The 14156-nt window shown below is 40.9% G+C and overlaps 1 protein-coding gene across 1 annotated transcript; it reads left to right on the plus strand.

Moving 5' to 3' along the window:
- The first annotated feature begins 4819 nt into the window (after window positions 1-4819).
- LOC132097927 (uncharacterized) lies at window positions 4820-6465 on the plus strand. Its single transcript, XM_059503939.1, has 3 exons — window positions 4820-4917; window positions 5074-5632; window positions 5800-6465. Exon 3 carries the CDS (start codon window positions 5809-5811, stop codon window positions 6451-6453), a length of 645 nt encoding a protein of 214 aa, XP_059359922.1. The 5' UTR covers window positions 4820-4917; window positions 5074-5632; window positions 5800-5808; the 3' UTR covers window positions 6454-6465.
- Window positions 6466-14156: the final 7691 nt, after the last annotated feature.

Consider the following 14156-nt stretch of genomic DNA (forward strand, 5'->3'; position numbering starts at 1 on the left):
AGCGCCACAGTGTCGTGACGGGGACACTATACTGTAACGGATATGCAGTTCATCGATTCATTGGTTCTGAACTAATGAATCACGGTTCGTTGAATCTAAAACAATGCAAACCCAAAGCTTGTAGATTTTGAATTTGGGCATATAAACCCAACTCTCTCTAAACTTAATGCCTGGCACCAGCCTGGCTGGATTTAAATTATTTACGACACTCTAGACAAGAAATTCCACAATCACGTGAGCAGCCTCAAAGGAGAATCGAAACACATTCCACAACACACACACACATAAGCACACACACACAAACAAACGTTTCTTTACGCTCTTTATGTAAGTCCTTAATAATATGTATTTTTAATAGGTTTGTGAGTTGCATAAAGTGGTTAATCCTGTTATGCGAGGATTATAAATTGCTGACTTGTAAATGGTAAATGTTTTTGGAATTAATGTTCTCACAAAGAGTCATGATTCTGTAAACCTACTCTCCTGACCAGTTCGTAAAACTTTATGACCTAACTGACAGAACAGCAAAGCCAGATCACTGGTACCTTTTCTCAATGTATTCTAAACTGGTACCTTTTCTCAATGTACTCTAAATGTACTGAGTATTGCTTTTTGGTACATAAGATGTTTTCCATAATCAAAAATTGGAATATCTACAATTTTATCGTGTGTTAATCAAACTTTAAATGTGTGTAATTCTGCATATGAATGTAACGTCGTGTTTCTATCAGTTATATATGTCATTTTTGGTGTCTGTGGAATCGTCATGTTGTGACCAAACTATCCACCTATAGGAAAGGTGTGTAAAATGTATTAATCTGGAATTACGAACTTTTCATGGCCAGAGAATATTTTTTCCTTGAATTATAACAAGTGATAACTTTATTGAAAGTTGATAAGTTAATCTTACGGCCGTTTGCTGGACAAACCACTGTTTGATTTGCGGTAATTTACAGTAAGAGATATCACTATAATTGATATGAAGAATGGAATATTGACATATTAATGAGTAAATTACAGTGCCTTGTAATGAGTTACTGATATATACAATTGACCTATTTTTCATCTTCAATCATTTTATTGAAACTGTCATATGAGATATATATATATATTAATCATATTCCTGATTAATTATTAAAATTCCCTATATATCATTTGAGTTAAAGGAGCATTGCGTAGGTTCTGAAATTTCTAACCGTTACTGACACCAGTGGCCATCACACCACTTACGAGGAGTGTCCGTGGGTGTCTGAATTGTGCTGGAGACGGGTCGCTTCTTTCCATCCGCAGAGTCCATTTGAAAAGACTATTGCCGCTGCTTACTTTAATGGCTGGTGTGCCGTACGGTTGTAAGCCCAAGTACAACCCGAATTCCGGAAAAGTTGGGACGTTTTTTAAATTTTAATAAAATGAAAACTAAAAGACTTTCAAATCACATGAGCCAATATTTTATTCACAATAGAACATAGATAACATAGCAAATGTTTAAACTGACAAAGTTTACAATTTTATGCACAAAATGAGCTCATTTAAATTTTGATTTCTGCTACAGGTCTCAAAATAGTTGGGACGGGGCATGTTTACCATGGTGAAGCATCTCCTTTTCTTTTCAAAACAGTTTGAAGATGTCTGGGCATTGAGGCTATGAGTTGCTGGAGTTTTGCTGTTGGAATTTGGTCCCATTCTTGCCTTATATAGATTTCCAGCTGCTGAAGAGTTCGTGGTCGTCTTTGACGTATTTTTCGTTTAATGATGCGCCAAATGTTCTCTATAGATGAAAGATCTGGACTGCAGGCAGGCCAGGTTAGCACCCGGATTCTTCTACGACGAAGCCATGCTGTTGTTATAGCTGCAGTATGTGGTTTTGCATTGTCCTGCTGAAATAAACAAGGCCTTCCCTGAAATAGACGTTGTTTGGAGGGAAGCATATGTTGCTCTAAAACCTTTATATACCTTTCAGCATTCACAGAGCCTTCCAAAACATGCAAGCTGCCCATACCGTATGCACTTATGCACCCCCAAACCATCAAAGATGCTGGCTTTTGAACTGAACGCTGACAACATGCTGGAAGGTCTCCCTCCTCTTTAGCCCGGAGGACACGGCGTCCGTGATTTCCAACAAGAATGTCAAATTTGGACTCGTCTGACCATAAAACACTATTCCACTTTGAAATAGTCCATTTTAAATGAGCCTTGGCCCACAGGACACGACGGCACTTCTGGACCATGTTCACATATGGCTTCCTTCCTCACGGCGGATTGTGTTTACCGACAGTGGTTTCTGAAAGTATTCCTGGGCCCATTTAGTAATGTCATTGACACAATCATGCCGATGAGTGATGCAGTGTCATCTGAGAGCCCGAAGACCACGGGCATCCAATAAAGGTCTCCGGCCTTGTCCCTTACGCACAGAGATTTCTCCAGTTTCTCTGAATCTTTTGATGATGTTATGCACTGTAGATGATGAGATTTGCAAAGCCTTTGCAATTTGACGTTGAGGAATATTGTTTTTAAAGTTTTCCACAATTTTTTACGCAGTCTTTCACAGATTGGAGAGCCTCTGCCCATCTTTACTTCTGAGAGACTCTGCTTCTCTAAGACAAAGCTTTTATAGCTAATCGTGTTACAGACCTGATATCAATTAACTTAATTAATCACTAGATGTTCTCCCAGCTGAATCTTTTCAAAACTGCTTGCTTTTTTAGCCATTTGTTGCCCCCGTGCCAACTTTTTTGAGACCTGTAGCAGGCATTAAATTTTAAATGAGCTAATTAAGTGGATAAAAGTGTAAAATTTCTCAGTTTAAACATTTGCTACGTTATCTATGTTCTATTGTGAATAAAATATTGGCTCATGTGATTTGAAATTCCTTTAGTTTTCATTTTATTAAAATTTAAAAAACGTTCCAACTTTTCCGGAATTCGGGTTGTAGACGAGAATGCGCATGACGTCACATTTTGTGAATTTTCGCGCCAATTCGGGCCCGACTCCTCCACACACAATTGAACCTTCAGGCTGATAGAGGCAACCGTGGTGGACAGTCGAGGTGTCATTCTTTTTTTTACATCATGGTTGGCTCATACATGTACAAATGAAAACTCTATCTTAAAGATTGTTTTTAAGTAAAAACCTCCACATAGCTCCTTTAATTATAATGTACAACCCAGTGCGGCTACATATTATTTGGTGGAGGATCGCGCACATTTCAAACTTCGTTTTGTGAGCAATCCAGTTCAATCTGTTTATATGGTTATTAATAATTTCTGCACGCGTGCTATGAAATTATGTACTTGTGAGATAAGTCACAAGACGCGAACTCACTCCTAACTGACTGAGGCAAAAAGCTAGTCAGCATGTAAGGTATTTATAGAAACATAACAGTATAGTCACTGTTATTTTAATGAAAGTAAACTGCAGTATAATGTTAAAAAGTCTCCTGTTAAGAAAGACCAAGATCTCTCTGCAGTGAGACCATTTTAATATTAATAATTAAAAGGCGAAGAAATCTCTTTTATTAGTTGCAATATGTAAATCTGAACATGAGCGATGTTCCTCTGATTCATTTAAAAAGGCCTTGCTTATTAAATATCGTTATTGAATTCGTGTTGAACCACAGTGATATTCAAAATTAAACGATAAAAACTCCTGGTCTAAAATTGGCTTAGCTACCCGATTGTAAACCTAAAAGATTTAAATCATAAGTGCTATTTTGATAAATGTTTATGGGAGTCAACAGATGGAAAATTCCTGTTGTTCACATTTGGGCTTAGTGCAGTGAAAAGAATCCTGCCCGCTCTTGTGCAGTATCGGCAAATCAGCGCTGATGAGCGCACAGAGTTTAAATCACATTGAAGTCGGCTGTAATTCCGCTTACTAAACACCAGAGGGCGTCATTTGTTTAGAAGTTCAAAATTACACCCTGCCTTCTGATGTCAGCCTGCATGAGTGCAATTACGCCATCTCGTGGCCGTTTCAGATAATGTGCTCACTGCTAAATCTCTATTCCCTTGTGATTTATTGAATTAGATGTCTAAATTCTCAATAATTATTTGCATTTACAGCTTTGCTCATGCGACTATTATTCCAGGTTAGACAGTTTTTTCCTTCCTTTGACTGTTTACATTTACTTTGAGTTTGGTTCAAACATGATTTGAATTCAAATGTAATTGTTTAATAGTGGAAATCTAGATGTTTCAGGTCAACCACTCATTGACCCACTTAGAAGGAAGTAAGCCATCTAGTGGCAGTCTCCTGTTAAATCGACTCACAGCTCTCAGCTCTCTTTGCTCTCTTTTCAATTCTGTTTTGAATTGCATATTTCCACTTTTACCCTTTTTGGATTAATTTCATAATTATTAATGATACCTTACTGTTATCATTGGTTATTAGAGGATATTATTCTTATTTTCCTTTTGATTTTTCTTACATGCTTATTTTAAATTTCAATTGAAATTTTTTTAATTTGAATTAAGTTTTCTGCTCACCAGGTTAAGCACAGAGAGGGAGTACGCCCCCTTGTGGTCAAAACCAGCTACTTCTTCTCCCGTGTTTCATTCCTGTCTTTTGTTATTTTGATTTTTATTCTTTTTCTTCTCTCTTTTGGCTTAGGTTATTTTGATAATTACCATCATCATAATTTTTTTTTGTTAGGTAAAGCTGTTACCTCTCATTTCTACATATATATTTACTCAGTTGATGTTAAACAAACCAAACCTTAATTAACTTTAAGTTTCCTTTGTTCATCCTTTGTGTATTTGATTGTAGAACTCCCTTGGTGATTGGACAGTCATCTCAGGTCTTCAGTGAGCAAGGGAGCCGACCAGCGTTACCGACACTGACTGTGAGTGAAACTCGGTTCCTCTTATCTCTGTCCGTTGCGGCACGCAGTGGAGACATCAGCAATTTGGCACTCCAAAGGTAGTCAATCTGTCCAGCCGACACACACAATACAATCTCTGGGACCAGTACCTAATCCGAGGCCTAAAACGGGGGCCACTCTCTTTTAAGAGAGGGTTCTAGGGAACAGCCCAATTTTGCAGTGCTGTCTGGCGGTTGACACCTTGGTGTTGCCAGGTTGTGTTAAAAGTCAAAAGCTGTTTGAGAGGGTGCAAAGCCAGAGTAACGGAGGGCCGGGGACACTGCGGTTGAGTGTTTGGGGAGCGCCGGAGAGGTTGACCAAGCCACTGGTTTCCACCTGAATGGCTTCAATTCACCCAGGTGAACCAAATGTGATAAAACCCATCCACTTATTATAAGCCACAGAATATTAGATATTCCCCCGGATATATTTTAAGTGTTCGACCCATTGCTTCTTCAAGCCACACCATCTTTCTAGGTTTCCTACTCAGATAGCCCACTCACCTGTTGGCCCTATCTTAAAACCTAGCAGTAGGCTTAGGCCTCCTTATTCTGACTAACACATCGTGTTACTATTGTTTTTATCTCATTTCAAGTGTTGTGTTTCACTTTGATGTTTTTCTATCCTCTGTTCTGTTGTGATTTGTTTCTTTCATTTCACATAGAGACAGTAACCTGTGAGAGCCACCAAAGAAGCTAAATAGTAGAGCGACAACCAGCAGCCGGTGTCATCACGTGACCCGCTAGGCTACTGCCTGTCAAATCTCCATTTCAGGTCCTTCGTTGACCCAAGTTAATTGGCTACTGAACTGTCTGACTGTTTGAATCAGTTAGCCCCAAAATTCTCATAAACGGCACAACCCGTAAGAATATAGCTCGTTAACCGTAGAACGAACTTGCATTGGTCTTTTTGTGTGTGTGCTGTGCTTCTCTCACCGACAGTGAGTCAGGATGTTCCAGTCATCCAGTCCAGCAGTCCACGGGGGCCACCTCTCGACATGGTTGAAAGCAGTGACGACCCCCTTCCTGCCCAAGGACACCAGTAACCTGCAGCACCCAGAGCAACTAGACACCGAGCTAGATGAACTGATGGCACACGATCCAACCCAAAGCGACTACTACAAAGAACTCACCAGGATCCTCGGAAGCCTAGTTCACATTCTCGTTGCCCAGGCACGGCTCAGTGAACGGATCAACATCGACCTTGAACAGCAAGCAGCAACGCTTAAGCTTCAAGCGGAGGAGGCCTGGAAGGACCAGGCCCAAACCCAGAGTCGCCTTGATCAGCTCCTCCTCGAGACCCAGAACCAGCGCGAGAAAGAGGACGACACAGATCCAGAGCTACAGAAAGAAGTAGAAAGACTTCACAATGCCCTGCAAGATCTTCGCCTCGACACAGATCAAAGAGAACAGCTGGAGAGAAAAGCCCTAAAAGAACGCAACAAAAAATTCCAGCAAGGTGACGCTCTCCTAAAAAGAGCAGAGACTGAACTGAAAGAAAGAGACTATAAAACCTGGGCCTGCAAAACACACTTGCAAGCGGCCCGAGCTAAAATCAACGAGCTTACTCTGCAAGAGAGACGAGCTCCAAGATGAACTTGACACTGTTCACACATAACTGAAACATTCTGACAGATTACAGAGTAGCTGGATCGGAGAAACGCACACCACAGAGTTTCTCCCGGCCCGCCACTTCAACCCTTTTAGCCAAGAACCCAGAGCTGAAAAAGGGGGTGTAAGCTCACGGCTCAAGAAATCACCAGCCAGCTTACAAGAACACCTGTCAACAACGGAGTGGGGAGAACCCTTCCAGAGAACGCATGCCACTAAACCCTGCACGGCTCACCGAGAACTTGACAAGATAGCCAGAAACATCCCTACGTGCAATCCAGATCCTGCAGGAGGACATGACGTTCACACTTATTTACAAGACATTGACTTTCACTTGCAAACTGTCACCAACGTGACAGATGTGAACACATTGTACCTGTTAAAAATCACGTCCATCCGTGATGTGCATATTTTTCTGGATCGTCAACCAGAGACTGTCAAAGCGGACTACCAGCAACTACTACAAACTTTGATTCTTGAATTCTCTGATCCAGATTCAGACCATGGGCTCCTTATTGCTATGGACCTCAAACAGGGCCGACTTGAAAACCCACAGTCCTTCTATAGTCAGCTACGAAAAGCCTACTTCAGAGCATGCAACGAACCAGGTATGGAACAGGATGTCGACTTAAAAACTCTGTTCCTCCGAAACCTACATGCCAGTAGGAGTTTTCATCTCAGAGTCCCAGCGTGTCCGCGTAACATGACTACACAAGAGTTACGGAACTTAGCCCACAAAGCTTGTACCAAGCAAAAGACTATTTCTGAAAAGACTGTGAAAAACCCCACAATCCCTGTCTCTGAGCAATGCTTGGAGTTAACCCTAGAGGGCGCCCCACAACACCACAGTCACAGACCTTTTTACAGAGAGTCAATACCGTTCCAAGCCAGCAGAGGCACAATCATGGTGGTGCTCGTCCAAAGCACCAGATTGAGCGCTCTGAAAGATTCTGGGACCGGCGACCCAAAAAGAGCCGATCCCCACCGTCCAGGACACAAAGCCCCGACAGCCAGCAGTGGAACCACTCTCGACATGACAATGGTAAGCTCAATCCTGAGCCCACGTCAGAAAAACACAGGGCAGCCACGTCTGAGACAGCAGAGATCCTGAGGGTGCTAAAAGAGCTTCTGTACATGAAAACTCGCAAGGAAGACAAGGAAGATGAACCAGACATCTTATGTCTAAGCATAAGAACTGAAACCAACACCCTGTCTAACTGCCATCTGTATGAGCCAAGCACCCAGAACACTGTTCGTCATCCACAGACCACAGAGCTAACTGTCACATCACAAGGTGACAGCATCACCCAAGCGCCACAGCTGACAGCTGCACACCCTGAACGAGACAGCACAGGTCCTCACACCAAGTACCACAAACCCAAGGTACCAGAAAATGCTGTTTTGACTACCTGCCTGTGCAGCGAGCTACACAAGACCGGTCCTAACCACCCATCGATCGTCACACCTGCCCTGATGCCAACATTCCTGCGCAGCCTTGTCGAAAATGGGGTGGGCCGAAAAGGAGTGAGCATGGAAGCCCTGATCGACACAGGATCAAAACTTACGGTGATCTCATCTCACCTTTTCAAAAGACTCCAATTTGAAGCTAAGAGACCAGATTGAACTCTTACTCCTCAAACTTGTGAACTGAATGTACAGTCGTACATCCAGAATGACATCCGGTTTGAACAGGTTGCTTCCATTCACCTGACAATCGGTCCGATGAGTCTAGTACATCCTATTTATGTCTCACCAATGAACACTCATGCATTTCTCATTGGCAAAGAGCGATACAGATCGCCAAAGACTCAGACAAGTTCTTTATAAGCTCAAAGAATCCTGTGCCAAAGACTTTTTAGACTGTGGTCTTACCAACTTACACACGGTGCGCATACCTACGCACCCTGATGCTCCTCCCACTTCTGTCAAACAGGACAAGATTCCCATCGCCTCACACGAACCAGTGCAGGAGATCATCGAATCTATGCTGGCGAAAGGTGTCATCCATCCATGTAACAGTACCAACTCAGCCCTCATCTGTCCCGCCCTCAAAACTAACTGTGAGGGGCGACCCACCATTGACTACAGGAAACTGAATCAACAGGTGCTGCTGTCACGATGGCACAAGACCCAGCTGGAACAAGAGGAGCCACAATCCTCCCTACACTTGATGTGGCCTCTGGATTCTGGACCATTCCGATGCACCCGGAAAACCAACACAAGCTGGAATTCACATTTGGCAACCGACAGTTCACCTTCAACAGGTGTCTGTTCGACTATGCCGACTCACCAGCTGAATTCAACATCTGTTTGAACAAAACCTGTACAGACTGTAACTATGCTAGACTCAGTTTCGTGTGCCATCTTCCGTGCTGTAAACAGAATGGTTTCAAAACTGCAAACAACAAGCCAGTCAAACACCAACACCTGTTCCAGCAATGTGATAACATCACAAAAACACACAATGTGACTGTGTACTGGAAGGTAAAAGGACACTCGAAGCTACCAGGTCTAGACAAGGACTTAAAAGATCAAACTGACACCTTGCCAAAACTGGCGCACTAAACAACAGGCTGTGGTCACTCCCAACCCACCCACCCACATTCAAGGTTGAAGTGATTACACACATCATAAGAACTTTACTAGCTAAACTGCCTACCTCAGAAACCCTCACGCTGGCTCCGTTGTCTACAAAGACCAACATAGCTGACATGCGGGCTTCTGAAACATCCATAATGACTTTGCTTAACCACCTCTCAGACCCCTCCATCCACCCTGGCAACCAGTCTGCAATCACTGACAACCAATGCCCCAGACCACTGCATGATACAAAGAACATGCTGCGTGCACAGAACAACATTGTGGGGACCACACAGGGACCTCATCCGATGGAAAGGGGGGATGTAATGGATATGCAGTTCATCGATTCATTGGTTCTGAACTAATGAATCACGGTTCGTTGAATCTAAACCAATGCAAACCCAAAGCTTGTAGATTTTGAATTCGGGCATATAAACCCAACTATCTCTAAACTAAATGCCTGGCGCCAGCCTGGCTGGATTTAAATTATTTACGACACTCTGGACGAGAAATTCCACAGTCACTTGAGCAGCCTCAAAGGAGAAACGAAACACATTCCAAAACACACACACAAACAAACTTTTCTTTACGCTCTTTATGTAAGTCCTTAATAATATGTATTTTGAATAGGTTTGTGGGTTGCATAAAGTGGTTAATCCTGTTATGCGAGGATTATAAATTGCTGACTTGTAAATGGGAAATTTTTTTGGAATGAATGTTCTCACAAAGAGTCATGATTCTGTAAACCTACCCCCCTGACCAGGTCGTAAAACTTTATGACTTAACTGACAGAACAGCAAAGCCAGATCACTGGTACCTTTTCTCAATGTATTCTAAACTGCTACCTTTTCTCAATGTATTCTAAATGTATTGAGTATTGCTTTTTGGTGCATTAGATGTTTTCCATAATTAAAAATTGGAGTATTTACAATTTTATCGTGTGTTAATCAAACTTTAAATGTGTGTAATTCTGCATATGAATGTAACGTCGTGTTTCTATCAGTTATATACATTATATCCACATTTATATCCACATACTGTCTGTGAGTTTGCATAACTGAGCGCGTAATTCTGTGATCGCGCCTAATTCTCTCACCTCTCTCTCTCATCCTCTCTCACTCATTCTCTCTCTCGCTCTCTCCCTCATTTGGATTCCGTTATGTCTTGTACAAAGTTTACTGTCTGTATTGTCGTACGCGTATTTACTCTGTGTGATTTGTAGTTTGATGTATTATTAGTTCAATTATTAAAAACCAATATATATTCATGATTGCCTCTGTCTGAAACGCTCACCTCAAGAGTCAATGAAATGTCTGATCTTTAGCTACAAGCTCTTTACTTTTTAGTAAGTGAAATTTCATAATGATAGGATAATGTTTTCATAACTTTATTGAAAGTTGATAAGTTAATCTTACAGCCGTTTGCTGGACAAACCACTGTTTGATTTGCGGTAATTTACAGTAAGAGATATCACTATAATTGATATGAAGAATGGAATATTGACATATTAATGAGTAAATTACAGTGCCTTGTAATGAGTTATTGATATATACAATTGACCTATTTTTCATCTTCAATAATTTTATTGTAACTGTCATATGATATTAATATATAATATATATATTAATCATATTCCTGATTAATTATTAAAATTCCCTATATATCATTTGAGTTAATTATAATGTACAACTCAGTGCGGCTACAATACTAACAAAAAGCACAATCTTTTGGGTGAGACATTAAACCAAGTTCCTGACTGTATGTGGTCATTAAAATCCCAAGATGTCTTTCGAAAAAGAGTAGGGGTGTAACCGCGGCTTCCTGGCCAAATTCACCCATTGCCCTCTGACCATCATGGCCTTCTAACCATTCCCATACCAGGTGGATGCTGCACACTAGAGGTGGTTGAGGAGATTCACCCCTTCTATGTAAAGCACTTTGAGTGCCCAGAAAAGTGCTATATTTAAATTTAAGGAATTATTGTTTCTAGATCCACTCCTGATAGAGCAGTTCTCAAGCCCGCTGCAGAGAACGATGTTCAAGAGCCTGCTCACGCTCCAGAAAGAGCAGTCTCAGAGCCTGCTATAGAGGGGGTCATTCCCGAGCCCGCTCCAATGACATCAAAAGTATCCAGAAACATCACAATTTGTCAGGCCGCCAGGGATTAACCCTTCAATGAAAACTCAAGATCTTCAGAATTTAATGTCACAAAGGCCTTCTGATTACAATCAGCAAATTTGAAGATGATCCGATTAAAACTGTAGGAGGAATTTGTTAAAGTATAAGACCGCACAGAAATCATACAATGAATTCAAAATAACAGACTTCCTGTTGGGTTTTGAATTTTGAACCTGCAGACTTTTTGTAGGGATCGGTGTGTTACATGTGTGTACCAAGTTTTGTACATGTCAGTGAAATGTATATATATATATATTTCAAGCGCAGCGTTAGTTCAGTCAGGCCACGTAGGCATAGTGATGCGACCAGCTGACGCGATCAGCTGTCAAGTCGCTTCAATCACTACTATTCTCCTATTAGACACAGGACATACAGTACAGACCAAAAGTTTGGACACACCTTCTCATTCAAAGATTTTTCTTTATTTTCATGCCTATGAAGATTGTAGAGTCACACTGAAGGCATCAAGGGCTATTTGACCAAGAAGGAGAGTAATGGGGTGCTGCGCCAGATGACCTGGCCTCCACAGTCACCGGACCTGAACCCAGTCGAGATGGTTTAGGGGTGAGCTGGACCGCAGACAGAAGGCATCTCTCGGGGAACTCCTTCAAGACTGTTGGAAGACCACTTCAGGTGACTACCTCTTGAAGCTCATCAAGAGAATGCCAAGAGTGTGCAAAGCAGTAATCAAAGCAAAAGGTGGCTACTTTGAAGAACCTAGAATATGACATATTTTCAGTTGTTTCACACTTTTTTGTTATCTATATAATTCCATATATAATTCCACATGTGTTAATTCATAGTTTTGATGCCTTCAGTGTGAACCTACAATTTTCATAGTTATGAAAATAAAGAAAACTCTTTGAATGAGAAGGTGTGTCCAAACTTTTGGTCTGTACTGTATGTATGTGGCATTACTGCTTGGTAAATATGCTCAAACTGCTCGCAGAGCTATGGCTTCACTCAGGAATTAATCAGACGGCGAATTCCATCTCCATAGGAAGCGTTAAATCAGGATTTTTGACAGAATTCCCAGAGTATCTCACCAGATTCAGTTGTGAACTTAAGCGAATTCGCAGCGTTGTTTTTCAAGCTGATGGACTGAAAGTGACCTGAGTGAGCACGGCTCCTCGCAATTGAATTAGACACTTTGCCCTGAATTCACTGCAAAAATTGCGGGCAACAACTTTACACGAGATCTGCTTCCCCACTGGAAGAAGCAAGATATTCAAGAAGAGTTAAAGCATCAACAAACAACTGGCCATTTCACCTTTATTCATCTCCGAATGTATTCAAGAAGCTAAGCAAAGTTAATTAATTTTATTGCCTAGTGCTGTGTTGGCAAACATGCTTCAGATAATGCTCATTGTCTAATGCCAATGCTTAGTTTGTAAATTGCGAGGTCTTGGAAAAAATCGGGGAAACAGATCCAGCATGTGATTACAGAAAATGTTTTGAAAAAGTTGTGGAATTTTATTTTACAAATTTCTGTATAATGCAGTTAAATATAATCAGGTCCTAAATTTCGGTGGGGGGCTGTGTGTAGCTATATTGCATGGTTTTAATAATTCTCACAGTTTTCAAGTTCCTAATGAGGAAATCCCTGCATTTATTCAACATAGCATGTAGGTTTGAATAATAAAATAAATCCATACAAACTAAATCAGTCACTCAAAACCAGCCTTCGAATCCATAAACCCTCTCAGAGTGTGCTTCACATCAGGGCATCTTGTCTGCACTACAGCAACCTGCAGCATGCTATGATACAAGACTTTCATTCACATTTCGGGATAGCTGACTAAACTGTCACTTGACTAATCTGGTTATTGTTGCATTGTCCAAAAAAAAGAAAAACCTGGACTCTTGAGACTGTCCCATAGACTGAAGTAAATAACAGTGTCAAGGCCCATAAAAGGTATGAAAAGTCATTGTCAGAATACTCCATCTGCCATCAGACATGCAATCTGGGTTATATGAAGCGACGTGAACACTTTTTGTAAGCGAAGAAAACAAAAATAATGACTTTATTCAATAATTCCTTTGTCAACGGTCTCCTCTGTGTGACTCCATATCACGGCGCTGCGTATGCTCTTCTGTATCCTTCGCGGCACAAGGATACACTGTTTTATTTTTATTATATAAGCATATTTTGTAGTTTTGTTTAGTTTAAGCAACCAAATACACACAATATGATGTCGGATGGGTGAAAAAAAGGGAAAAAAAGTCAATAATTAAACAACACTGCATCATCAGTGTAGGGATTTAGCTTTTTCTTTAAAAGAGGAATCGAATCTAGAAATTTGAATTGCTTTAACTGAACTGATTCCAAATTTATTATAATTGTACTTCATCGACAGTTCGTCCAGTGAATGTTAAAATCAGTATATCTTCACAATTCTGTTTATACTACTTAATGGCCAACGAACACACAAACAAAATTGATCATTTGAAAGCTACGAGCTAGGTAGCTCAGGATCTAAGCAAAGTTTAACTTTAAAATACACCACACAAGACAATGCTTATTTATAAATGAAACAAGAATTTATTGAGCTACTCTATTACATTGATCTAAAACCTAATGAACACACAAACATACATGCATACACACACACACGCACACACACACTTATTCATTAGATCGCACCAAAAAAAAAACAAGAGATTTGTCTTATCTCTACTGCTTAAGATCAATTTGCACCTATTTCAGCAAGAAATTAAGTTTGTTTGTTTTACTTGCATTTGCGCTGAAAAGCGGGGTTCAGAAGAATTTGAGATTCACTTGTTGCCTCGTCTCAGGCAATCCTGGCACCTCGAATTAGTTGCAGATCTGTCGTTTGGATGATGTCTTTTGGGAAAACCCTCCTGGTGATTGGTTGGTAGGAGCTTCGGAAGATCTTCTAAGGGGTTTGTTGTTTGCAAGACTTCGAAGA

This window comes from Carassius carassius, chromosome 2 (assembly GCF_963082965.1).
Source record: "Carassius carassius chromosome 2, fCarCar2.1, whole genome shotgun sequence".
Classification (NCBI taxonomy): Eukaryota; Metazoa; Chordata; class Actinopteri; order Cypriniformes; family Cyprinidae; genus Carassius; species Carassius carassius.